Here is a 27,747-nt window from a genome sequence, read left to right on the forward strand (position 1 = left end):
AAGGAAATACAGTTTGCAGAAATCTGTATGAATATGAAAGCTAGCTATTCTTTTTTCTTGGACACTTTATGTCAAAAGATATGTATTGTTTTGCTGGCTCCTAATCTTTGTATCTGCCCCCCTCATCCTTCCCTTCTAACACATGCCAATTTTGTGGGAGACATTGATCAATGGTTATTGAAAGAATGAAGGGAGATCATAGGGAGTAGTTTAAAGAGCCCTGGGTGGGGTGTCAGGAGACATAATGTTCTCTTATTTGCAAAACAGAGGGGTTGGAGAGATGGGATCCCACAGCCTCTCCTAAGTGTAAGGATGGAAGATTTTTCTTCATAGGTAAACAAATAATTGATTCCAAAGTCCCCAGCTGAATCTGAAACCCCAGTTAATAATTGACTGAGACATCATGGAGAATTATTTTCTAAAATTAGTTCAGAATGCAGCAAAACTGTACATCACATTTAACATTAGAAAGAAAAATTTCTGATAAGACCAAGGTCTTTAAATTAGGACGTATACCATATGTCTTGGACTAAAACTGAAACCATGCCAACGTGTACTGATGTTCTTTGGGGGCAGATTTAATTTAATTAACCCACATTTCTTTGGAGCCAACGCTTCAGGAACATCTTATCCCTAAATTGAGTTGGTCCCGTGCAACTGGCAAATGACCTGAACCTTATGATGGAGGCTTCCATCAGATCCTCCCGCCAGCATCCTTCCTTCCTGGCCCACAGTTTCTAGAATTGAAGAGGGATGGGTCTGGTACAGGAGGGGTGTATGTGTTGAGCCTGTGCTTTCACCTTTCAATAACCAGATTACTCTCTTGGGGTTTGGAGTCATATATTGCCAATTGGACAGAAATGTAGTGACTCTGCAGTGTTTACAACTGATTCTATGTCTCCTCAGGAAATTCTAAAGGAAAATTTAAGGATGTTTGAATTAGTTCAGAAACATCCATCACATTGGCCTCCCTTTGTTCCTCCAGCCAAGCCGGAAGTAACAACCACAGGGGCAGGTAAGCTCTTGTTCAGAAGCTCTCTGGCCAGCAGACCCTTGGATAGCAGTTGTTTTATGAGACAGAAGCAATTGTGGGTCATGCTTTCTGTGGAATGAAAATTTCTACTTAGTTGGACTGATCAAAGAATGGTATTTCTTCTGATGAACTGATACTTAGCAATTTCAAAGAATAATAGTAAAAGAAAATAAGCTCCATGGAAAATCAAAATGAGTAGAATTTCTTTTTTTTCATGGTCTGGTTTAGAGAGCAAATCAGAGGACATGGGTAATTCAAAAGGTTCCTCAAAGATCTTACAGAGCCTCATCTTCATCACTGTGAACAGGACTGTGTAACAAGTCTAGTTCATTTCTTTTTTTAATTGATGTATAGTTGACTTACAGTGTTGTGTCAATTTCAGGTATACAGTAAGGTGATAAATATATATATATATATGTAGTTTTTCAGTTTATTTTCTATTATTGGTTATTATAAGATATTAAATATAGTTCCTTTTGCTATACAGTAGGTTCTTATTTATTTATTTTATATATAGTAGTATATATCTGTTAATCCCAAAGTTCTAATTTATAGCTCCCCCTTTCCCTCTGGTAACCATAAATTTGTTTTCTATGTCTGTGAGTCTATTTCTGTTTTATAAATCACATGTAAGTGATATCGTGTGGTATTTACCTTTTTCTTTCTGACTTAGTTTACTTAGTGTGATAATCTTTAGGTCCATCCATGTTTCTGCAAATGGCATTATTTCATTCTTCTTTCTGGTTAAGTAATATTCCATTATATATACATGCATGTGTGTATATACATATATTATATATACACACCACATCTTATTTATCCATTCACCTGTAGATGGGCATTTAGTTTGCTTCCATGTCTTCACTATTGTAAATAGTGCTGCTGTGACCAATGAGGTGCATATATCTTTTTGAATGAGATTTTTCATCTTTTCTGGATCTGTGCCCAGGAGTGTGACTGCTGGGTCATATGGTAACTCTATTTTTAGTTTTTTAAGAAACCTCCACACTGTCCTCCATAGTGGCCACATCAATTTACATTCCCAGCAACAGTATAAGAGGGATCCCTTTTCTCCATACCCTCTCCAGCATTTATTATTTGTAGATTTTTTGATGATGGCCATTCTGAGCAGTGTGAGGTGATACCTCATTGTAGTTTTAATTTGCATTTCTCTAATGCTTAGTGATATTGAGCATCTTTTCATGTGCCTGTTGGCCATTTGTATAGCTTCTTTGGAGAAATATCTATTTAAGTCTTCTGCTTATTTTTTGATTGGGCTGTTTCTTTTTTGATACTGAGCTATATGAGCTGTTTGTGTATTTGAAAGTTAATCCCTTGCAGTCACATCATTTGCAAATATTTTCTCCCAGTCCATAGGTAATCGTTTTGTTTACAGTTTCCTTTGCTATGCAAGTGTTTTTACATTTAATTAGGTCCCATTTGTTTACTTTTACTTTTGTTTCCATTACTCTAGGAGACAGATCAAAAAAAAAATATTGCTGAAATTTATGTCAGAGTATTCTGCCTATGTCTTCCTCTAGGAGTTTTATAGTATCCAGTCCTACATTTATTTTGAGTTTATTTTTTGTATATGGATGGTATTAGAATATTCTGATTTCATTCTTTTTCATGTAACTGTCTAATTTTCCCAGAACCACTTATTGAGGGAACTGTCTTTCCTCCATGGTATATTCTTGCCTCCATTGTAGAAGATTGGGCTTCCCTGATAGCTCAGCTGGTAAAGAATCCACCTGTAATGCAGGAGACCCTGATTTGATTCCTGGGTGGGGAAGAACCACTGGAAAGGGATAGGCTACCCACTCCAGTATTCTTAGGTTTCCCTGGTGGCTCAGATAGTAAAGAATCTATCTGCAATGCAGAAGACCTGCGTTCGATCCCTGGGTTGTGAAGATCCCTTGGAGAAGGGAACAGCTACCCACTCCAGTATTCTGGCCTGGAGAATTCCATGGACTGTATAGTCCATGGGATCGCAAAGAGTCGGACTTGACTGAGCAACTTTCACTTGTTGTAGATTAATTAACCATAAGTACATGGGTTTATTTCTGGGCTTTCTGTCCTGTTCCATTGATCTATGCTTCTGTTTTTGTGCCAGTACCATACTGTTTTGATGACTGTAGCTTTGTAGTATAGTCTGAAGTCAAGGAGCATGATTCCTTCGGCTCTGTTCTTCTTTCTCAAGATTGTTTTGTCTATTTGAGGTCTTTTCTGTTTTCACACAAATTTGAAAGTTTTTTGTTCTAGTTTTGTGAAAAATGCCATTGCTAACTTGTTCAGGATTACATTGAATCTGTAAATTGTGTTGGGTAGTATGGTGTTTTTAACAATATTAATTCTTCCAATCCAAGAACATGGTATATCTTTTCATCTGTTTGTGTCATCTTTAGTTTCTTTCATCAGCATCTTATAGTTTTGGGAGTACAGGTGTTTTGCCTCCTTATGTAGATTTATTCCCAGGTATTTGACTCTTTTTAATGTGATAGTAAGTGGGATTATTTTCTTATTTTCTCTTTCTGATAGTTCATTGTTAGTGTACAGAAATGCAACAGATTTCTGTCTGTTAATCTTGTACCCTGAAACTTTACCAAATTTGTTGATGAGCTCTAGTAGTTTTCTGATGGCATCTTTAGGATTTTCTATGTATAGTATCATGTCATCAGCAAACAGTGACAGTTTTGCTTCTTTCTTTCCAATTTGGATTACTTCTATTTCTTTTTCTTCTCTGATTGCTGTGGCCTGGATTTCCAAAACTGTATTGAATAAAAGTGGCAAGAGTGGGCATCCTTATCTTGTTCCTGATCTTAAAGGAAATGCTTTCAGCTTCTTGCCATTGAATATGATGTTTAGCTGTGTGTTTGTCGTATATGGCCTTATGTTGAGGTATATTCCTTCTATTTCCACTTTCTGTAGAGTTTTTCTAATAGATGGATATTGAATTTAATCAGAAGCTTTTTCTGCATCTATTGAGATGATCATTTGGTTTTCATTCTTTAATTTGTTCATGTGGTGTATCACATTGATTTCTAGGTATTGAAAAATCCTTGGATCCCTGGGATAAATCCCACTTGGTCATGGTGTGTGATCCTTTCAATGTATTGTTGGAGTCAGTTGGCTAGTATTGTGTTGAGGATTTTTGCATCTATGTTCATCAGTGATACTGACCTGTAATTTTCTTTTTTGTGTGTGATATCTTTGTTTGGTTTGGTGTCTGGGTGTTAGTGGCCTTATAGAATGAGTTCAGAAGTGTTTCTACCTCTGCAATTTTTTAGCATAGTTTGAGAAGGGTATCTGTTAACTCTTCTTTAAATGTTTAGTAGAACTCACCTGTGATGCCATCCAGTCTTGGACTTTTGTTTGTTGGGAATTTTTAAATTTCTGATTCAATTTCTGTACTGGTAATTGGTTTATTAATAGTTTCTGTTTCTTCCTGGTTCAGTCTTGGGAGATTGTACCTTTCTAAGAATTTGTCCATTTCTTCTAGGCTGTTTATTTTTTTGCTGTATAGTTGCTCATAATAGTCTCTTATGATCTTTTGTATTTCGGTGGAGTCAGTTGTAATATTTCTTTTTTCACTTCTGATTTTATTGATTTCGGTTCTCTCCCTTTTTTTCTTGATGAGTCTGGCTAAATAAAGGTTTATCAATTTTTTAATCTTTTCAAAGAACCAGCTTTTGGTTTTATTGATCATTTCTATTTTTTTTTAGTCTCTATTTCATTTCTGCTCTGATATTAATGATTTATTTCCTTCCATAACTTTGGGTACTGTTTGTTCTTCTTTCTCTAGTTGTTTTAGGTGTCAGTTTAGGTTGTTTGAGATTTTTCTTATTTCCTGAGGTAACCTTATATTGCTATAAACTTCCCTCTTAGAAGTGCTTTTGCTGTAACCCATAAGTTTTGGATCATCATATATTCATTTTCATTTGTACCTAGGTACTTTTAAATTTCCTCTTTGATTTCTTCAGTGATCCATTGGTTGTTTGGTATCATGTTGTTTAACCTCCATGTGTTTGTGGATTTTTGCAGTTTTTTCTTGTATTTGATTTCTAATCTTATAGAGTTCTGGTTGGAAAAGATGCTGGATATGATTTTAGTTTTCTTAGATTTACCAAGGCTCATTTTGTGGCCAGGAGAATGTCCCATGTGCACCTGAAAAGAATGTTCTGCTGTTTTTTGATGGAATGCTATATAAATACCAATTAAGTTCATTTGGTCTCATGTGTTATTTTAATAACTGTGTTTCCTCATTGATTTTCTGTCTCAAAGATCGGTCCATTGATGTAACTAGAGTGTTAAAGTTCCCTACTATTATTGTGTTACTATCGATTTCTCCTTTTATAACTGTTATTATTTGCCTTATATATTAAGGTACTCCTATGTTGGGTGCATATATATTTGCAATTTTTATATTATCTTTTTGGATGCATCCCTTGAATACCTTGATTCACCCCTTGTAGTGTCCTTCTTTGTCTCTTGTCACAGTCTTCATTTTAAAGTTTATTTTGTCTGATATGAGTATTGCTATTCTTGTTTTCTTCTGATTTCCATCTGTGTGGAATACCTTTTTCTATCCCTTTACTTTCAGTCTGTATACGTCTCTAGATCTGTAGTGAATATGTTGTAAGTAGCATATATATAGGTCTTGTTTTTGAATGCATTCAGCCAGTGTGTGTCTTTTGGTTGGAAAAATTTAGTCTGTTTGCATTTAAAGTAATTATTGATAAGTGTCTTCTTATTGCGATTTTGTTAATGGTTTTGGATTTGTTTTCATAGGCCTTTCCCCCCCTTTTTCTTCTTTTGTTCTCTTGTGGTTTAATAACTACCTTTAGTGTTATGTTTGGATTCCTTCCTTTTTGTGTGTATATCTATTATAGATTTTTGCTTTGTGGTTTTTGTATAAGTCTGTATATAAATGTGACTGTTTTAAGTAGCTGATCTCTTAATTTCAAATGCATCTTAAATACCGTGCATTTGTACTCTCCTCCCCTCTTGATTACTGTTTTTGATATCATGTTTTACATCTAATTGTTTTTTGAATCCTTTATCTGCTTATTGTAGATACAGGTGACTTTACAAATTTTGTCTTTTAACCTCCTTACTAGTTTTGTCTGAATGATTTTCTACCTTTACTGTATGTTTGCCTTTACCAGTGAGCTTTTTCATTTTGTAATTTTCTTGTTCTTATTTGTGATCTTTTTTTTCCACGCAGAGAAGTCCTTTAACATTTATTGTAAAGCTGGTTTGGTGGTGCTGAATTCTTTTCGCTTTCCCTTGTCTGTAAAGCTTTTGATTTCTCTATCAAATCTGAATGAGAATCTTTCTGGGTAGAGTATTCTTGCTTGTAGGTTTTCCCCTTTCATCACTTTAAATATATTGTGTCACTCCCTTCTGGCCTGCAGAATTTCTGCAGAAAAATCAGCTAATAGCCTTATGGGAGTTCCCTTGTATGTTATTTGTTTTCTCTTGCTGCTTTTAGTATTCTCTCTTTATCTTTAATTTTTGTAATTTTCATTACATCATGTCTTGGTGTGTTTCTCTTTGTGTTCATCTTGTATGGGACTCTCTGCACTTCCTGGAGTTGGATGCCTGTTTCCTTTCCCAGGTTAGGGAAGTTTTTAGCTGTTATCTATTATAATGTTTTCTCAGGTCTTTTCTCTCTCTCTTCTTCTGGGACCCCTATAATGCAAATATTGGTGCATTTGATGCTGTCCCAGAGATCTCTTAAACTGTCATTTCTTTTCATTCTTTTTCTTTTTCTTTTTTTTTTCTGTTCAGCTGTAGTGATTTCCACTTCTCTGTCTTCATGCACACTGGTCCATTCTTCTAGTATATATTTTTTTTGCATTTTTAAAATTAATTTATTTTTTATTGAAGGATAATTGCTTTATAGAATTTTGTTGTTTTCTGTCAAACCTCAACATGAATAAGCCATAGGTATACATCTTCTAGTATATTTTTCATTTTTGGATTTGTCATCTCAGTTTGGTTGTTCTTTATATGTTCTCTTTGTTAAAAACTAATTTCTCACTCTTTGCATCCATTCTCTTCTCAAGTTCTTTGATCATCTTTATAATCATTACTCTGAACTCATTCTTGAGTAGGTTGCCTAACTCCTCTTTACTTCGTTCTTCTGGAGTTCTATCTTGTTCCTGTGTCTGGAATATATTCCTCTGCTGCCTCATTTTGCCTAAGTTGCTATTTGTATTTTTTTGTCTGTGGTAGGTTAGTTACATTTCTCAACTTTGGAAAACTGGCCCTCTGAAGGAGGCATCCTGTATGTCCCAGAAGTGCATGCCTCTCTCGTTACCCAAGCTACATGCTCTAGGTGTTCCCCCATGAGGGCCATTTGGTTCTTTCTGTTGTGGTGGGCTGACTCTGTGGGCCATCTACTAGCTTAGCTGGCATCAAGTCTGGTTGGTTGCCAGGCCCTGCCTTGTGCACATTCTGCTGGTTGCTGTTTAGTGGGGCCTGGTCATGAGGTGGCTGGTTGCAGAATCCAAGGGGGCCCAAGGGCTAGTGCTGGCTCACTGGTGGCTGGAGTCAGGGTCCTGAAGACTCTGGGGCTGTGCCAACTAATGGCAGAGATTAGTGCTGGATTACTGGCAGGCAGAGCTAGTTCCTGTAGTGTGGCTGCTGGGCCCAGGGATCCCAGAGCATGTTTCAGATCATTGGTAAGTGGGGGCTAGTTCCTGATACAGTTGGGTATGAGGTCTGGGGTGTCCCAAAGGTTTCATTGACCTGCTGTGGGCAGGGCCAGGGCTGAGGTGATCCCAGGATCAGGACTGGTCTCTGTTGCAGGATATAGTTTTCTTGCTCCTAGTGTCTGCCCCCTGGTGGATGAGGGGGATCTAGAGTCTTGTTCAGGCTTCCTGGTGGGAGGGGCCAGGGCCTGTCCACTGGTGGGTGGAGCTGGGACTTGGCCCTCAGATGGGCAGGGCCATGTCTAAGGGCGTGGCTAGAGGCTGTGGGCTTTTGACTTCTTCAGGCAGCTTGTCTGAAAAGTGGAAGTGTTAGTCTTTCAGTCATGTCCAACTCTTTGAGGCCCCATGGACTGTAGCTCTCCAGGCTCCTCTGTCCACGGAATTCTATAGGCAAGAGTACTAGAGTGGGTAGCCGTTCCCTTCTCCAGGGGATCTTCCCAACACAGGAATCGAACCTGGGTCTCCTGCATCGCAGGCAGATTCTTTACCACTGAGCTGCCAAGGAAGCCCTGCCCAATTACCTGTTTGGCCTGAGGTGTCCCAGTACTGGTGCCTACAGGCTGTTGGGTAGGGTCAGATCTTGGCACTAGTGATACAACATGTCAGCTACCAGGAATGTACATGTGGTAGAATATTCCCGAATATGACTGCCATCAGTGTCTATGTCCCCCCTGGTGAGCTGCAGCCTACCCACACTCCTCCAGGAGAGTCTCTGAGACCAGCAGGTAGGTCTGGCCTGTCAGTCAGTCGGTTCAGTCACTCAGTCATGTCTGACTCTTTGCAACCCCATGGACTGCAGCACGCCAGGCTTTCCTGTCCATCACTAACTCCCGGGGCTTGCTCAAACTCATGTCCATCGAGTTGGTGATGCCATCCAACCATCTCATCCTCTGTCGTTCCCTTCTCCTCCTGCCTTCAATCTTTCCTAGTATCAGGGTCTTTTCCAATGAGTCAGTTCTTTGCCTCAGGTGGCCAAAGTATTGGAGTTGCAGCTTCAGCATCAGTCCTTCCAATGAATGCTGCTGCTGCTGCTAAGTCGCTTCAGTCGTGTCTGACTCTGTGCGACCCCAGAGATGGCAGCCCACCAGGCTCCCCCGTCCCTGGGATTCTCCAGGCAAGAACACTGGAGTGGGTTGCCATTTCCTTCTCCAATGCATGAAAGTGAAAAGTGAAAGTGAAGTCACTCAGTCGTGTCCGACTCTTAGCGACTCCATGGACTGCAGCCTACCAGGCTCCTCCATCCATGGGATTTTCCAGACAAGAGTACTGGAGTAGGTTGCCATTTCCTTCTCCGCTTCCAATGAATATTCTGGACTAATTTCCTTTAGGATTAACTGGTTGGATCTCCTTGCAGTCCAAGGGACACTCAAGAGTCTTCTCCAACACCACAGTTCAAAAGCATCAATTCTTTGGCACTCAGCTTTCTTTATGGTTCAACTCTCACATCCATACATGACTACTGGAAAAACCATAGCTTTGACTAATCGGACCTTTGTTGGCAAAGTGATGTTTCTAGTTTTTAATATGCTGTCTAGGTTGGTCATAGCTTTTCTTCCAAGGAACAAGTGTCTTGTAATTTCATGGCTGCAGTCACCATCTGCAGTGATTTTGGAGCCCCCCAAATTAAAGTCTCTCACTGTTTCCATTGTTTCCCTATCTATTTGTCATGAAGTGATGGGACTGGATGCCATGATGTTAGTTTTTTGAATGTTGAGTTTTAAGCCAACTTTTTCACTCTCCTCTTTCACTCTCATCAAGAGGCTCTTTAGTTCTTTGCTTTCTGCCATAATGGTGGTTATCATCTGCATATCTAAGATTATTGATATTTCTCCCTGCCATCTTGATTCCATCTTGAGCTTCATCCAGCCTGGCATTTCACATGATGTACTCTGCATATAAATAAGCGGGATGACAATATACAGCCTTGACATACTCCTGTCCCAATTTGGAACCAGTCTGTTGTGCCATGTACAGTTATAACTGTTGCTTGGCTTGCATACAATTCTCAGGAGGCAGGTCAGGTGGTTTGGTATTCCCATCTCTTGAAGAATTTTTCACAGTTTGTTGTGATCCAGATAGTCAAAGGGTTTGGCATAATCAATAAATCAGAAGTAGATGTTTTTCTGGAACTCTCTAGTTTTTCTGATGATCCAGTGGATATTGGCAATTTCATCTCTGGTTCCTCTGCCTTTTCTAAATCCAGCTTGAACATCTGGAAGTTCACGGCTCACATACTGTTGAAGCCTGACTTGGAGAATTTTGAGCATTACTTTGCTAGCATGTGAGATGAGTGCAATTGTGCAGTAGCTTGAACATTCTTTGGCATTGCCTTTCTTAGGGATTGGAATGAAAACTGACCTTTTCCAGTCCTGTGGCCACTGATGAGTTTTCCAAATTTGCTGGTCTAGGCTCCTATCAAATTATTCCTTTTGCCCTGAGTCCCAGTGCACATGAAAGTTTTGTGTGGGCCCTTGAAGCTTAGAGTCTATATTTCCCCCAGTCCTGTGGGGTTCTTGCAATAAACTCCTGCTGGCCTTCAAAGCAAATGCTCCAGGGGGCTCCTCCCCTGAATGCCAGACCCTCAGTCTGAGGAGCCTGACATGGGGCTCAGAACTCTTACTCCTGTGGGAGAGCTTCTGCGATATTATTCTCCATTTTTTGGGTTGCCCGCCCACGGGTATGGGATTTGATCATATCGTGAGTCTGCCCCTCCTACCCATATTGCTGTGAATTCTTCTTTATGACTTTAGTTGTAGAAGATCTCTTCTGGTAGGTTCCAGCCCTTTTCATCAATGGTTGTTCTGCAGATAGTTTTGGTTTTGTTGTGCTCGTAAGAGGAGGTGAGCTCAGGATCTTTTTACTCTCACATCTTGCGCCCCTAAAACTATTTTGATTCTTTATGGAGAATTGCTACCACTTGGCAGTGGTCCCACCTATAAGTCTCCTCTACACTAGCTTTTGTGTAGCAAAACAATGAAAAAATGTATGGTCTTAACTACCGAGTAACGTACTGACCTGTTGAACCAAAGGTTTTCAAGCTTTTTTTCCCCCTCATTTCTGTATTCTGATAGAGTTCATTGACTCTACTGAACAACTAGAGGAATTTGACCTGGAGGAAGATTTCGAGATTCTGAGCATATAGGATAGTGGGAACTCATCTTGGAGATCTGTCTTCCATCTGGCACCAGAAGAACACGAACTCATCACGTAAAACTTTTTTAGTCAGCAAGTGCCTAATATGCCAACAGCATACAAACTTGATAGGAATCATGACTGAGCCAATCACCATTTCTCAACAACAAAAAAGAGAGAATGAACAATATACCCTTTCCCCAGAAGGAAATAAAACAATCATGGGATCTAGGAGCAGAAAGATTAGGAGGCATCTCTTGCTTCCCAGCTTCTTACATGGCCACAGCAAATCTTCAGCTGCTGGAATGAGGAGGTGGATGTGTGGAGGACAGCCAGCAACTCCCACCTTGCTTTCAGCACCAGCAGATGAGAGATGGTTACCTTGTGCTTCTTTACCCTTTCAGGTTAGACCTCTTTGGGCTAAATACTAAGAAGCAATCTGTTCCTTTGCTCTAATAATAAAGTGTTAATCATTGTATCAGAACAATTGTAATAAGAACAAAATGTTCTTGTTAAAGTATTTGAATATGTATTTAAATAATCATAATTGATCTCAAAAAGTATGTCAAAGACATTACATCAAATGCATATTTATTGATCTTCCTATTTGAGAGAACCTTACTATTGAATGGGTCATTGTCCCCGTCTTAACTGATACTTTTGTCAGATGTCATCCTGTCCTTAAATCATTTATCACTTAATTCAGGGGTCTGCAAACTTTTTCTGTCAAGGGCCAGAGAAGAAATGTTTTAGGCTCTGAAGGCCATCTAGCATCTGTCACAGCTACTCATCTCTGGTGGTGAAGCACCTAAACAGCCCTAGACAGTGTGCACGCACAAGAGCCTGGCTGTAATGCAATAGAACTTTATTTACAAAAAAAAACGGGAAGGGCTGGATTTAGCCCCAGGCTGTAGTTTGCTAATCACTGACTTAAATTATTGATTTTTGTTTGGGAAATTAAAAATCATGGTTGAATTTGACTCCCTTTTGCTTTATAGTCATAATTGGAAAGATAATTATTCATGTGGTGACATTTAATCTGTGTATCAAATATTATTGGGGGACTGTTGTTATTGTGCAGTTGCTAAGTTGTGTCCGACTCTTTGCGACCTCATGGACTGTAGCCTGCCAGAGGACTGAAATCCTCTGTTCGTGGGATTTCCCAGGCAAGAATACTGGAGTAGGTTGTCATTTCCTCCTCCAGGGGACCTTTGCAATGCAGAGATCAAACCCACGTCTCCTGCACTGGCGGGCAGATTCTTTACCACTGAGCCACCTGGGAAGCCCTTAATTTCAAGACTAGCAACATACTGAGTTTTAAAGCACATATTCATCAAATTGGTTTTGCTAACCATTCTCCAGTATGGATGTACCTCACATCCCAGTGATATTTTCCCATTTTCCACTCCTTGTCTTTTTCAACTTGTATGCATTTCACCTTCATGCTCAACAAAGTGCCCAGCAGGCCCCAGGAAGGCCAGCAACTGCAGTATGAAAACTAGCAAATAAAGGAAATAAACCAAACTAAGGTGGGGTGTTTTGGTTTTTTTTTTGGTATAGTTAGGAATATTTGAATACTCTTAGATTCCATATTCTTATTTTACCCAGTAGGTAGTATATTCCAGTGAATTCAGAATTTGAAAGATACAAAATGGTATTCAGTGAAATGTCTCTCCCTCCCACAAGTCAGTTCTGTTACTTGAACCCTCCCAATGTTATTAATTTCTTGTTTATCCTTCCAGAGGCTATATTTTATGCATATACAAATACATGCACATATATCTTAGATTTGATTTTAATGACTTAAAAATTTCTCTCCTTTTTATTAATCTACAAATGATCCTGAGAACCCAGAAATATGGAAAACCCTTTCTTGAACTCAAGCATGTGATGGGGCTAAAAACAGTAGTAAGCTTATCTTGAAACAACTTGTAGATTTGTTGCCTGTTGGAAGACATTTTCAGCCCTTGACTTTCATTGTATTTTTCTGTGTCTCACTGTTAGGTTGTAAAGCTCAACTTGCAGTAACAAGAACCTCCAAGGCTCTGAGGGGGACTTAGGAATTTCAGTGACATGGGCTTTAGAAAAATTTTCATCAAAGAATGTCAAGGAGTCAAATGTTCACATTGAATTCCTTTTATTTGCAATGTACAAAGCTGACACCATGCTTATTACTCAAGAGGTGAAGGTAACAATAGTTTGGATTATACTGATTATGCTTTGTGTGTGTTGGCACAGTTTATATAATATTTAAGGAAACAGAATCACCTGGAAGGAATTGCCTCATGTCAACATAGCTAAGTGTTTTGGGAAACTGATAATTAAAGGAAATGGTTAAAGTAATCTTCCTAAACAGAATACGATATAGTTTATAATCTGTCCAGGCTTGCTTTGGGTCTGCTAACTGTTAAAGAGAGCAGTGTGCTAGATTTTTATGAGGCTTAAAAAAACATCAAAATGGTTTAACAGGCTACCTATGAAACAGCAATTGGATGGAAATTTTAATGGCAAGTCTCTCACAGCCTCAAAATGCAAAGCAACCAGCACTGCAGTGTTGATTTGCCACATTGCACACATCTGGATGGCATTTGGAATAAACAAGGGCTTCTCAGAAATTGGAGCAAGGGATTTACCTTTTTGTTCCTGGAGTCAAAAGCAAAATTCACACCTCCTTACCCATCCTCCTCTCTACCCCCAGCCCAGGAGAAAGGGCGGCAGTTTGCATTTCCCTTTATGGGTCTGACCCCATTTGGTACATCCTCTGCTTTACTCTGCATCAGGCCAAGTCTGCTGCCTATGGCTGGGGAGGGAGCTGACAAGGAGGAATTGACTTGTCTATGACCATATGAAGTTGATGAGCCCCTCTTGGCAGCTGGCCTTCCAGCACAGTCATGCTTACTGTCGAAGGAGTCAAAGCTCACCCCAGGTTACTGGCTAGCACCTCATTCTGTCTCCGTGAAGAGTGAGAGTTTGCCCTGTGCAGGCTCCATCCATCCATAATGTTGAACCAGAGAAAATTTTTTGTGTGTGGAAACACTGGGCTCTAGTTTAAGCCAAATAATGTGCGGTGACCTCTGGACATAGAGAAATGACTCCTTCGCTGTCATGAAGAGCTTTCTGATCAAGATGGTGAGGAAAGCGAGCATTCTGAGAAAGTGGTGGCCTAGCGGTCTTTCTGAGGTAGCCATGAAGAATCACGCAAACATCCAAACCGAACTGTAGCACCAGGTTGACTGAAATGGGACAGCAGACCTCAGCAGGGGGGGCTCACCCAGGGGGCCTGAGGGTGGGGGTGACCAAGGGCCAGTAGTCCGGCCCAAATGAGACTCCAAGGTACAGCTTGACAGATGCGCAAAAGGGCTTAGGCCTTTCTTCTTCAGCCCATTCGGGTTTGTGAGGTGACCGCTGTGTGCAGGAGGGGAGGGCAGGGGGCAGAGTGGCAGGTGCCACCCTATACACTTTTCATACACACCTGGCAGCGGCTGACCCGGGTGTGGAGCTGTGCGGCTTTCAGCGTCTCAGATACAGGCTCCTCCCCAAACTGCTGCCTCTCTTCCACTGTTGTCAGCCAGAAACTATATTTGTTGGCAAAGTAGTGGCAGGTGCCCCGGGCACCACTGCACTCGATGAAAGGAGTAGCCCGGAAATCCTCTAGGCAGGATCCAGGAGAGACCAGGGACTGGCCCCCGCCCTCTGCACCGGCGGCTGTGTGCTGAAACGGACAGAGGGTGGCCGTGAGCTGGTCTCCAGCGAGGCAACAGGGTCTGCTTCTCCACCTCTGAGCTCTGGTCCTTTGGTTCAGCCCCCATGTCAGGTCAATTGAAATAAGTAACTTACATGATATATAAATTATACCTCAAAACACAGTTGCTGGTTTTTTGTGTGTGTTGTATTTTTATTGGGCTCTAGGCAATGAAATAGGCAATACCTCCGTAAGTTATGCCCCACTAGGAAGATATTCCTCGAGCTGTGGTTTGGACCCTTGTCACTGCCTCAGGGCCAGGAGTGCCTCCTCTGAGCTCCCGAGTGCCCTCCTAGCCCACAGCTCCTGGGCTGTGGCCACATGCTAGCCAGCTTCTCTCGGACTGCTGATGCCCTCCAAGTCCCCCAAGTATGCTAGTGCCCCTGGCAGATTTCCACGGATGAAGAAATCTGAGAAAGGGGGAATTAAGGAAAATCCAGTGGGATTCAGAATGCAGTTCTCCTCAGAACCCTTCGCTCCAAGCCCATGGTGGTGTTTTCCAGAGAAGGGAGAGAGCATGGAATAGTCTATCAGGTGGTTAGACCATGGGCCCATCCCCTCATGGATCTATTAACAGCTCTTACTCTGAAGTCCCCTTTATTGGAACTCTTACTTGCAATCTGTACCACACCCATGAGGGGACATTTAGGGTTTGTCACCTGTCGAGTACAAATGGGCCTCATATTTGGTCGAATGTCCCAGCCCTCATGTCACCTGGCTCCCTCTGCACTCGATTTCAGGATTTCCCTCCAAGCGCTCCCTACCCTTGGCCCTTACCCTGGGGGAAGGGGCAGTGCGGGGCCTCACCATGAGGAAGGAGTACCCAATCCACAGACTGCGCCAGCCCAGGGGGCACTGTGGGATGGTGATGTCCTGGCTGTGCACGGCGATGGCTTGCGAGGGCGCCTCACACACAGAGCAGCGGCTGATGTACTGAGGGATCCGTGTCTGGCCGACAGGCATCATAGGGATAGGTGCGGTGGTGGAGAGCCAGTAGGACTTGTCGTTCCGTCGGGCATAGTGACACACTTCATTCATATTGCAGTAGATGAATGGCATGGTGCTGAAGCGGGGCAGGCAGGAGCCAGCAAACCCTGGAAGGAGAGAAGATAGGCAGGGGCAGGTAAGGTCTGGCTGAGGGACCGGGCCGGGATTGTCCTTGGAGCCACTACGACTGGACTAGGTGGTGGTTTGGATTCATATCCAACTGCTTGTTCCAGAGCATGGTTGCCTCTCCTTCTGGTCCTGGACTGCTGTACACACCCTGATGTCTGCTGATCAAATCCTACTTTCTATGTACCAGAGAGATTGGAAAATGAAAAGAATCTTTTTAGAAACTGAATGAAGACTCCCTAAATCAACCGCCATTTTGTAAAACCAACATTTAATAGAGTGAGTCTACGGTTCAGAGTCAGCACACCTGAAGACAATTCAGTTAATTCTTGGGTAATCATTGTTACTCACAGGTCATATTATTATTACTATTACTAATTGCTTCCCTGGTGGCTCAGATGGTAAAGAATCTGCCTACAATGCAAGAGACCTGGGTTTAATACCTGGGTCGGGAACATCCTGGAGAAGGGAATGGCAACCCACTCCAGTATTCTTGTCTGGAAATCCCATGGATGGAAGAATCTGGTGGGCTACAATCCATGGGGTCGCAAAGAGTCAGACACAAATGAGCGATTAAGCACCTTAGCACTAATCATTAATGTTAAATGGATGGTTACTGCTTTTGAATTGTGGTGCTGGAGAAGATTCTTGAGACTCCTTTGGTTTGCAAGCAGATCAAACCAGTCAATCCTAAAGGAAATCAACCCTAAATATTCATTGGAAGGACTGATGCTGAAGCTCCAATACTTTGGCCATCTGATGCAAAGAGCTGACTCATTGGAAAAGACCCTGATGCTGAGAAAGAATGAGGGCAAAAGGAGAAGGGGTGACAGAGGATGAGATGGTTGGATGGCATCACTGACTCAATGGACATGAATTTGCACAAACTCTGGGAGTGTAGGAGAGAGGAGCCTGGTGTGCTGCAGTCTATGGGGTCGCAAAGAGTCAGACATGACTTAGCAACTCAACAACAACAAATATATGTAAAACATTGTTCTAAGCATCTTACATGGGTGATTTCTGTAATCCTCACTCCAACCTATGAGACAGGTACTAGAATTAGCCTTTTTCCATTGAGAATGAGGCAGAAGGTAAAATAGGCTGAATAACATGTCCAGAGTAAGTGGCAGAGCCAGGGTTTGAACCCACATCTGCATGAATGACTGTACACCTGGTACTTATAACCCACTATCCAACATGGGCCCACCAATGGTTGGGAGGAACAAGGAGTGGTCCTTGTCGGGACAGATGGCCAGGGGTGGTTGTGGGAGCTGGTACCTACCCAGGTCCTGGTTGTGGGCTTTCTCTTGCCCCTCCACAAACAGCAGGCTGTAACCCATCCAGAGCTGGCTCATCCCGCTGGGGCACAAGGGCACCTGTTCTGACTGGCTGTGCTTCACCAAGGTGTAGCCCACTCTTAGGCTCTGCCCAGGCACTCCAGCCCTCCCGAAGGGGCCCGGCTTCCCTGGAGCTCCTGAGATGGAGAGAGCAGAAAAGGGGTGAGCCAGGTACAGCCAATAACAACAGCAGGTACTCACTTGGTGGCAAGCGTTGAGCAGGGGGCATTATGTACAAGCATTAGCTCACTCAATCCTTACAACAACCTTATCACTCCAATTTGTGGATAATGAAACTGACTCTCACCACCTACAGCTAGTAAGTGGTAGAACTAGAATGCCAACTCAGATGTATCTGGCTAGAGTCCTCATTTTGAAAAGCACACGATCCGGTTTTTCTTCCACAGTCACCCAACCTTGGGTTCTCTGGGATGGGATGAGGGAGCAGAGGGGGCCACTTCTCGGGCTGGCGTTGCAGGCTTTCATAGGAGATAACTGAGGACCCACTGAATCAAAGGCAGCAAAGGCAGAACTGGGGTTAGCGAGGCAAAATCACACCCTCCTTTCCTGTCAGGCAGAGCTAACAATCACGGCACTTTTCCTGTGAGCCTCAGGAATGTTGATTTGCCATTTTTGATATAAAAGGAGGTAAGTAGCAGAACAGCCATATCTTACCTCAGTTTTTCTTCTCCCTTGAACCAAACCCCCTTCTGTCCACATCAGAATCCCTTGGTAGAAGGGGGTTGGTGCAGGGCAGGGGAGTCATAGCTCTTAAGAGCTGGAAGAGAACCCAGAGAACTATTTGGAACAGTTTTTCACCTTCTGGAATATAGGGCTCTGATCCGTCACAGCTCAGAATGGAGTCGGCGTGAATGGATGAGAGCCCAGTTTTCCAGCCTCCTAGTAGTGTCAAGCTTTACTGCCAGGTTTCCTAATTCTAAGATTTGAGATTCTGACTCACTACCAAGCCTCAAACCCTTAATAGAAGCCCTCTGCCGGCTAGTGCTGACATTGCCAGACCTTCAAATCCTGGAGGGCCTTGTAGTCCAGGGAGACCAGGATCACCAAGAGCCCCAGGTGGGCCAGGGAGTCCATTGGTGCCATCTTTGCCGGGGATGCCAGGTAAACCTTTAGATCCTGCAAGGAGAGAAGGCCCACAGCGGGGTACTCAATGTGGAGGAAGAGGGACTTCTCCAGGTCTTCCCCGGAGAAAGGGGACTTGTGTGTCATGCCCAGGACTCACCAGAAGAGGGCAGATTTGGCCGTCACCTGGGAGTGCACGCTGAGCACAGGCTGAGCCTCCTAGGCTACTCCTTAGTTCACATCTGGGTAGCTCGGCCCTGGGACCCCACTCTGAACTTAGCCCTTCTGAGCCCCTTCACACACCTGTCCTCACTTCCTCTCATCCTCCCAGCAACTCTGGGAAGGACACAGGGCAAATGCTGGGGTCCCAAGTCAGAAACGAGGACACTGAGGCCTAGAGAGACTGTTAGCTTACTCCAGATGGGGCAAAACTGGAATTAGAAGCTGGGTTTTCGGTCCCCCAACCCTGGGCTTTCTCCCTTGCTCTTTATTGCCCACCATACTCCCTCCTTCCTGCAGCAGCACATTAGTGAGGGACAAGCTGTCTGGATTAGCTATTGTGCTCTGCCCACGTCCTCTGAAGCCAAGTACAATTGCTGGCCCTGGGGACCCTCCTTCCTGGCAAGATGCTTAGGAGCTTTGTGAGGAAACCAAGGAAATGCTTGATGAAGCTACCCCCTTGAAGCTGCGGGGTTCCCAGCCAGTTGCTTCAGCATCCCAATCAAAGCCATCTCAGCTCCCAACTAAGTTCCCTTTCCCTGGCACCCTACTCACCTTGTAGGCCCACAGGTCCTTGGACCCCGGGGTCTCCCATGAGGCCAGGGATGCCATCAATGCCTGGAAGGCCCATGGGTCCAGGGGGAGCCTGGATGGCTTCTGCAATGGGTGTGTGTCCAGGAGCACCTCGAGGGCCGGATAAGCCTGTGGGTAGGTAGAAGAAATGGAAATGTCAGGCGGAGGCAGAGGAGGTGGCTAGGGAAGGCCCCTGGAGGTTCAGTTGGCATCACACCCTAGGACCTCAAACTCAACCAGCTGGCTTACTGATAGAAGCCAAATAAGTCAACTTGCTTGAGTGCCTACTCTATTCTAGTTCCTGGTAGATGAGGGGATAGAGCAGTGAGTAAGACCTTTATGAGACAATAGTCTGTTGATAAAGATGAAATATGCATAATCTGACAAAAAACATTAATCTTACTGCAAACTGTAAAAAGTGCTACAAGGAAAATGGAGAGTGCAATGACTGTGGGATCCATCCCACAGCAGAGAGGGCTACAGGGTGGAGAACCTGCTTTAGTGTTAAGTGGCCTCTTACAATCAGTGACACTTAAGCTGAGATTATTAAAGCATTAGAAGGGGCTGGAGGTAGGGGAGAGTATTCCAGGAAGTAGAACTAGCATGTGCAAAGGCCCTGTGGCCAGCCAGGGTGTGATGTTTTTGGATAACAGAAAGGGGCCAGTGTGAGAAAAGCACAGTGAGCAGCAAAGGGTAAAAGCTGGTGATGAGGGATGCCATGGGATACCAATGGATGATTTCTGCTTTTATAAGACCTCTCCCACCACAGTCTGAAGAAACAATTGTTGGAGGAGGTGCATAATGAAAGCACGGAGACCAGTCAGCAGGTCACCACAGTGATTCACTTGAGAAATGTTGGTGGCTTGGATCTGAGAGGTATTGGAGGTGATGAGAGGGGAGCGGATGCAAGGCCCATTCAGGAAACACAGCCCCCAGGAGTTGCTAATAGGATTGGATGTGTGTGATTGAGGGGAGTGGTGTAAAAGACAGGCTTCATTTCTGGATTCAGCAAATGGATGAGTGGTAATTGAGTGCCAAGCCAGTACACACTAATACAGAAATGATGCAGAGAGGGGATTTCAGTGGTAGGATCCATGGTGGCAAAGCAGCAGTGGCCTTCAGTCCTGGGAGCTGATGGTGGCAGAGGTATCCCCAAGGTGGACAAACTCCATTTCTGGCACGGTGATAAATGACTCCTGAAAGAATCTTACTCCAGCCCCTCCCTCGAGCTCAGAAGCAGCTGGTACATGCTCTCAACTCACCTCTTGGCCCCGCCTTCCCCTTCATCCCGGGAAGTCCTGGGTCTCCAGGTGGTCCAACCTTGCCTGGAGTCCCCATGAAGCCAGGCTCACCTCTCATGCCTGGCAAAGCCCAAAGGAAAGCAAGTCAGGGCCTGGCACGGTGGTGCTGGTGGGGGAACGGGGCTTGAGATGAAGCAGAGACAAGGGCCAGAAGGGCATCATCAGCTGGTCTCTGTTCACAGGGTGGCAGGAAGGGGCCATCTCCAGCTGGGGAGTGCGAAAGGGCCCAGTTGCCAGCCATGCAGTCATACCTTTCAATCCTAGCTCTCCAGGGAGGCCGGAGAAACCTGGAATTCCTTGGTCTCCTTTGGGCCCTTGAGGGCCAGGAATTCCAGGGAAGCCAGGGTCTCCAGGGTCGCCTTGGTCTGAGGAGGGCCCAGGAGGGCCTGGGGGCCCAGGGGGGCCTGGGCGGCCTAGGGATAAGATAGGAAGAGGGATGAGGGCAGGGGGCAGAGGAAATGGCTACTGTGGAAGGCCTTGACATTGACAGGAAGCCAAAGCCCATTCCCAAGGCAGATAATGTCCCCTCACCTTCTGTGGGGCCCCAGTGCCCAGACCTTTCCAAACCCTTTTCCCTGCAGGGGGAGGGGTGTGAGGCTGGACTGTAGACAAGGCAATGCCAGCCTTCTTTGGGCTTCCTGGCTTTACCTCGTTCTCCATCTAGGCCTGGTCGCCCAGGGTCGCCGGGCTGTCCTTCTATGACTGAAGGCAAGGAGAGGCCCAGTGCACCAGGGAGACCAGCAGTGCCCTGGAGACCTGGAAAACCTGCAGAGAATAAATAAAAGGGGCTGCAGGGGCTTTGTGTACCTAAGAGAGGGCCAGGCTCTCTCAGAGAAAATGGAAGCCATTAGGTAGCAGCCAGAGCAGCCTAGGCCAGCAGAGGGCTCTTGTCCCTTGCTCCTCCCTTGGCAGCCAGTGGCCCCAAACAGCTGACAGGGGCTCAGAGAGTCCCCCCCGGCATTGAATTGGGATGAACAGAGCCTCAGAAAGTTCTAGCTCTCCAGCCTCTCTGGTAATGGAAATATGTTAAACAGATTTCCCCAAAATCAGGAAGAAAAGAAGGTATAACTGTAGCACCTGGAACTATTGTATAATGTTTCATTCAGTTAGCCAGTCTTGTCTGCTGCTGCCCAAAGAAGGTTAGAGACGGAGGTAGGGTGTAGCCCCTAACCAGTCAGAAGAGAGCCTCACCTGCTCCAGCAGAATGGAGGTGGGAAGGGCGCTGACACCCTGGTGTCTTATCTGGCTAATTTCTGGGTCTTCCAGGCAAGCTGGAAACCAGTTTTATAGGTGATTCATGATATTAGCTAAATGCTTTCTTAATTGCCTAAATCCCTTCTCTGTTTGGCCAAGGAAAATAGCCACTTACTGGCCTACGTACATATTTGCTCAAATTTCTGTTTGTGGGATGATTTCTATTAGGTTCAGAACCAAAAAAATTTCAACAGATTATAGATGTATGTAATATGCATATATCAAAAACATAGATGATAATTTTGCTGGGAAAACATATCAAAGCTACATATACAAATGCAGAAATCTATTTTATTCTTGTAACATGGAAGGAGTGTGTTTATTACATTGGTATATTCTAGAAGATATTTAAATGAAGAGGAATTAATTCAAATTGATTGATAAACTGTTTTGCTGGTTGAGATTCTTGTTTGTGACAAGAAAATACTAAAATATTAATGTTGCATTTGATTGTTCTGACCAAAAAGCTGAAAATATTAATGTAGAATTTCTCATATTTTGCTAAGAAATAGAAAATCCATGAAAACTTATAAGGGAAGATGGCAAATTGGTTAATTTGGGCATCATTAACAGCTCATTGATTAATTGAATACTGATGAAATATAAAGGAGGAAAAAATAAATTTCAATAAGTCTCCAGTTATTAGAAGTCTGGAAAAGAAACAAAGTAAAAACAAAAAATAAAACTAGTCACAAAACCACATGGTACTACTTTTAGTTGTGTCTTGATGAGTCTTTGAAGTAGTTTTTATTTTCACAAAGGTAAAAATCTGAAAAGAAAGACATACTGTATTTTTGTCCTGAAAATATATCTTCGTATATCTCTCTATATATATGGGCTGAAATTATGTAAAACAAATAAACAAAACACCACATATAGTAGAATAAGTGTGGGCTAGGCCCAGATTATAAAGTTTGTTTCCATGGCAATTTTTGCAGCCAACTCCTCTTTTCAAGCTGTTTCTTGACTTTATAATTACATTAATATATTATTAAACCTGAAATAAAGGTACTACTGACCTCACATAGTTAAAAAAAAAAGCTCAAGTGTTTCTTTAAGAATGAGATATTTTCAGTGATCACATGATGAAAATGCAAGATGGCATATTTTCCCAACTTATTCCATCATCACAGCCCTAAAAAAACCCCAAAATATACTAATGTGGCCTCTCAGTATACACTGCAAATACGGAAATAAATGGCATAATTTAATGTTATTTAGATAAATGTATTGTAGGGACAGGGTTTGCTCCTAGGAAATTTACTAAGGGGTAAACCTTCGTTATACATTGATTTCTATAATCAAATTAGAGATTCAGTTCCTGTTTGGGGGTATGATATTTGATATATATGTTTTAAAACATTCTTTTAATTAGATATTGAGAAGAAGAGAAGAATATTTATAAATCACATGTAAAAAATCATCTAGATAGAATGAACATCTGTGTTCCAACCACCCAATTTAAGGAAAAGAAGATAGCAATACCTTTGAATTTCTTTTTCTTTCCTGGCTTTTTTATTTTAAGTTTATTTGTTTTTAATTGGAGTATTACTTTACAATGTTGTGTTGGTATCTGCCATACATCATCGTGAAGCAGCCATAGGTATACATAAGTCACCTCCCTCTTGAACCTCCCTCCCACCCCATCGCATCCCTCTAGGTTGTTCTTTTCACACCCTTTACAGGTTTCACCATCTTCCCTCCCTCCCGGAGGCAACCAGTCCTGAGGTTTATGTTCATCATTCCCTCTTCATCACAGTTTGAATATCCGTGCATATTTGCATCCCTAAACAACATATTGGTTGGAATCACACTAAACATATTCCACTGCAACTTCCCCTTTCTCCCCCTTCAACATTATGCACCTGAAATGTATCCATCTTGACATGTGCTGTTTACTGCATTTGTGTTTGTGATTTTATTACCTCAGATAGCCAAAGGCAATGAATACTGTAATGACCAGGAATTCATAGTCAAGATTTAAAACCAGAAAAGGCATCATGCCTGTGCTTCCACCCAGGACCCAGACCTTTCTCTGTCTCCTGCCAAAGAAGCCACAAAGCCTCCCCCCTAAGCCCTCACATCTGGAGAAACTGCTGGCTTTCAGAAAAGTACAGGTTGGTCCAGACAAAGGAAAGAGTAAACACAGAGACAGCAGATGCCCCAACATAAAATGCAGCTGGAAATGAATTAATGCATGAATATAGTTCCTGGAAAACCTAGGCACATTATACAAACATGCACATAAATGCATAAAATGATGTGGTGGGACATCAGGCCCCAGAACTATGAGGAACAGAACATTTTGCAAATGTGATTTCCCCAGGTAACATGTGATAGTAGAATGGCCAATGTTTCTTGACCAACTACTATGTGCCATGCTAAGGTGTAAGGTGCTTAGTCGCTCAGTCATGTCTGACTCTTTTGTGACCCCATGGACTGAAGCCTGCCAGGCTCCTCTGTCATGGGATTCTCCAGGCAAGAATACTGAAATGGGTTGCCATTTCCTTCTCCAGAGGATCTTCCCGACCCAGGGATCAAACCCAGGATTCCTGCATTGCAGGCAGATTCTTTACCAGCTGAGCCACCAGGCAAGCTGCCATGCACTGTGCTAGGTGCTTCCATATGTATTACTTTACTTCTCATTGATGTTTCACCAAATATATAGGGTAGATTCTCTTATTCACATTTTATAGAAAAGGAAACATATGGGTTCCTTTGGGATGGAGGGGTGAGTAACCTCTTTGTTCAAAGTCATGTAGCTAGTGAGAGGGAGAGCTGGGATTGGAATCCAGTAGTCCGACTTCAGAGCCCCTGCTCTCAGCTATGGTGATACATGAAATTCATGTCTTGTTCTACACTCAGTGGGAGGTATATGCATCTCTACAACATTTCTAAGGAGAGTTAAAGAATCAGAATTCATTCTCATTATTTGAGAGGTGGGGGAAGTGAAAAAAAAGTGAAAGTGAAAGTCACTCGGTTGTGTCTGATACTCTGTGACCCATGGACTGTAGCCCACCAGGCTCCACTGTCCATGGAATTCTCCAGGCAAGAATACTGGAGTGGGTAGCTATGCCCATCTCCAGGGGATCTTCCTGACCCAGGGATTGATCCCAGGTCTCCTTCATTGGAGGCAGATTCTTTACTGTCTGAGCCACCAGGGAAGCCCGAGAAGTAGGGGAAGGGAGACTCAGAAAGGGACTTCAGACTATGTGATGAGTCAGGGGCTGAGATTAAGGTGAAATCTGATTTCTAGTAAACCCAGTAAATCCTAATCAACTGCTTGCTGTGTGCCTGTCCTAGGGAGATATTTATCCTCTTAGTCCTGGGCTCCTTCCAGCAGCCACACTGTCTTCTCAGGGCCCCGTGACTGCCAACTGCCCTGGACACCAAGGGATTTATGGTAAACCTCTCACTAAGTGGACAAGCCCAGTCCCTCAGGACCATTAAAACCAGGCTCTGACAAAGTGAGAAAGAGAGGCCCTGTGGTTAATAAGGGAGAGCTGGAGGGAAGCTGGAGGCTAGAGCGGACTCATTGAACTGCTCTCTGACACCCCTTCCTGGGAAAGCCTGAGGTGGAGCCTACACTCTTTTAGTCAGTAATTGGGTTCTGAAATCCCCAGAGATGTAAAGACATGCACAACTCATCCCTGGGAGCCACATGACCCCAAGGAACCCCAACCCTGGCTGCCCAGCCAAGTGTGACTTGGGCTCACTTACCTTGACTACCTTTGGGTCCTCTTATACCTGGCTTTCCTGGGGCTCCGATGCCAATTCCTGGAGAACCTTTTTCCCCTTTGGGACCAGGCAAGCCAGCTGGCCCAGGCACACCGGTTATACTAGGTCCTAGGGGGAGATGCAGAGAGATGCAGGGACACAACTCAGTAGGGGTGAGGCCCTTGTGCCCAGCTCACTTGCAGGGAGTCTGCCTCACAGACACCAGAGGCTGAGGGCTGAAATGATAGGGAGGAGAGCTGATGCAGGTAGAAGGACAAACTCCATTCAACTTCCTACCCCTCCCTCGCCCCCCCCACACACATCAAGGCATCCCCAACTGGGGGCTGGCAAGGACATCTAGAGGGCTTCCCTGACAGTTCAGTTGGTAAAGAATCTCCTGCAATGCAGGAGACCCTGGTTCAGCTCCTGGAGAAGGGATAGGCTGCCCACTTCAGTATTCTTCGGCTTCCCTTGTGGCTCAGCTGGTAAGAATCTGTCTGCAATGTGGGGGACCTGGGTTCAATCCCTGGGTTGGGAAGATCCCCTGGAGAAGGGAAAGGCTACCCACTCCAGTAAATAAGGTAATTCAGGTGTAATATTTAGCATAATGCTCAATAAATGTTAACCAAATTTATATAAAACTCTAATCCAGCCACCTCTAACCACTGTTTTGGGCTTCCCTTGTGGCTCAGCTGGCAGACTCCACCTGCAATGTGGGAGACCTGGGTTTGATCCCTGGGTTGGGAAGATCCCCTGGAGAAGGGAAAGGCTACCCACTCCAGTATTCTGGCCTGGAGAATTCCATGGACTGTATAAGTCCTTGGGGTCGCAAAGAGTCAGGCACGACTGAGCGACTTTCACTCACTCACACTAAGGACATCTAGGAGTCTAAGGATATGGGATACACTGTGGCCTAGAACTCAAGATCAGCCCCATCAGGCTTCTGGAAGAGTTGGTGTTCTCCTCCTTGCCTTGTCTTGCTTACCTGGAGTTCCACGGGTCCCCTTGGTTCCTGGAAGCCCATTCAGTCCATGCAAACCTGGAAGTCCAGGGAAACCTGAGGGGAGAGAAGATCAGAAATGGTTCCAGCAACTCTGAATCATGAAGGGTCAGCAAAAGGTCCTGCCCCCAAGGGTACTGCAAAGTCCTCATTTCAAAGGTCCTGGGTATTCTTGAAGCATTAATTAATGCCCTAAGAGAGACTGGACCACCCCTAGTCTCCACCTTCCACCCTAAGTGTTTCTGCCTCTCATTAGAGACCAGTATAGCTTGAAGAGGGCCTCCCAGGTGGTGCTAATGGCAAAGAACCTGCTTGCCGATTCAGGAGACGTGAGACAAGGGTTTGATCCCTGGGTTGGAAAGATCCTCTGAAGGAGGGCACTGCAACCCACTCCAGTATTCTTGCCTGGATAATCCCATGGACAGAGGAGCCTGGCGGGCTGCAGTCCATGGGGTTGCAAAGGGTCGGACTTGAGCGACTGAACATGCATGCACACAAGGCTTTAAGAGCAGTGCTGTGCTGTGCTAAGTCACTTTAGTCATGTCCGACTCTTTGCGACCCTATGGACTGTAGCCCGCCAGGCTTCTCTGTCCATGGGAGTCTCTGGGCAAGAATACTGGAGTGGGTTGCCATGACCTCCTCCAGGATGGGAGATAATTATGTAACTTCAAGAAGAACTCAGAGTGGCAATGCCAAGACCTTGAGTTGCCAGCTCCCAGAGACTTGCTGCCCAATCTCTCAGTCAGGGAAAGGCTACCTATGCCAGGGCGACGATCTTCCTTCCTAACTCTGCTCTCCATGGACCCCATGTTCTCCTGTTTCCACTCATGCCCGCTCTCCTTTCTTCCTCCTTTCCCATTACCTCTCATGCAGCTCAGTCAATGACTCCCCTGGATATGGCTTAACCCCAGCTAGGGTCTCCTAATAAAAAGTAGTTACTATCCTTTTTTGAGGAAAGGACCCTTTTCCCCACTGCCACTCCCTAATATACATACCTTTGGTTCCTATTAGGCCAGGGGGACCCAGGGGCCCAGTTGCCCCTGGGTGGCCTGGAGAACCTGGAAGCCCTGGATTTCCTCTCATGCCTGCAACTCCGGGGAGTCCTAGGAATGAAAAAAAGGCAGAAATTCAGAAGGAGTCTTGACACTGATCTGAAATTTTCCAGAATAAAGTTGTCATGTGTCATGGTACCTAGGGAGCCAGGAAGGCCAACATCTCCAGAAATACCAACTTTCCCATCTTCACCTTTGTTTCCTGGGAAACCCACATCACCAACTTGTCCGTCTTTTCCTTTCACACCTACAAAATCAAGAAAAATGCTGAGTGATCAGGCTATAGTTCAGGGAGTATGTTCCTCCACAGGAGGTGGGGGTAGGGCAGGAAGGTAAAGCCATTTTGAGCCACCATGGCAGCTGGATCCAATGAAGAAACTCTGAAAGGTATTGTGGCAACAGTCTTCATACTTGAAAGGTGCCACCCAACTGAAAGGGCATGGCAACCTACTCTAGTACTCTTGCTTGGAGAATC

General features: G+C 44.0%; 2 protein-coding genes across 4 annotated transcripts in view; one reads left to right on the forward strand and one right to left on the reverse strand.

Moving 5' to 3' along the window:
* Window positions 1-11,861, forward strand: part of ATG4A (autophagy related 4A cysteine peptidase) — a 77,433-nt gene extending 65,572 nt beyond the window's left edge. For both annotated transcript variants that reach the window (XM_040265053.1, XM_040265054.1), the window contains 2 exons: window positions 907-1,015; window positions 10,821-11,861. In XM_040265053.1, the coding sequence (XP_040120987.1) occupies window positions 907-1,015; window positions 10,821-10,891 (180 nt within the window). In that variant the 3' untranslated portion in view covers window positions 10,892-11,861. The remainder of the gene's footprint in view (window positions 1-906; window positions 1,016-10,820) is intronic.
* Window positions 11,862-13,001: 1,140 nt separating this feature from the next.
* Window positions 13,002-27,747, reverse strand: part of COL4A6 (collagen type IV alpha 6 chain) — a 339,336-nt gene continuing 324,590 nt past the window's right edge. For both annotated transcript variants that reach the window (XM_040265052.1, XM_040265051.1), the window contains 12 exons: window positions 27,412-27,519; window positions 27,216-27,323; window positions 26,206-26,277; window positions 25,224-25,349; window positions 20,898-21,014; window positions 20,501-20,662; window positions 20,211-20,309; window positions 18,931-19,077; window positions 18,094-18,210; window positions 17,019-17,210; window positions 15,431-15,717; window positions 13,002-14,593 (listed from right to left, as the gene is read on the reverse strand). In XM_040265052.1, coding sequence (XP_040120986.1) covers window positions 14,333-14,593; window positions 15,431-15,717; window positions 17,019-17,210; window positions 18,094-18,210; window positions 18,931-19,077; window positions 20,211-20,309; window positions 20,501-20,662; window positions 20,898-21,014; window positions 25,224-25,349; window positions 26,206-26,277; window positions 27,216-27,323; window positions 27,412-27,519 — 1,796 coding nt within the window. In that variant the 3' untranslated portion in view covers window positions 13,002-14,332. The remainder of the gene's footprint in view (window positions 14,594-15,430; window positions 15,718-17,018; window positions 17,211-18,093; window positions 18,211-18,930; window positions 19,078-20,210; window positions 20,310-20,500; window positions 20,663-20,897; window positions 21,015-25,223; window positions 25,350-26,205; window positions 26,278-27,215; window positions 27,324-27,411; window positions 27,520-27,747) is intronic.

Source organism: Oryx dammah, unplaced genomic scaffold (genome assembly GCF_014754425.2).
Source record: "Oryx dammah isolate SB20612 unplaced genomic scaffold, SCBI_Odam_1.1 HiC_scaffold_23, whole genome shotgun sequence".
In the NCBI taxonomy this organism is placed as follows: Eukaryota; Metazoa; Chordata; class Mammalia; order Artiodactyla; family Bovidae; genus Oryx; species Oryx dammah.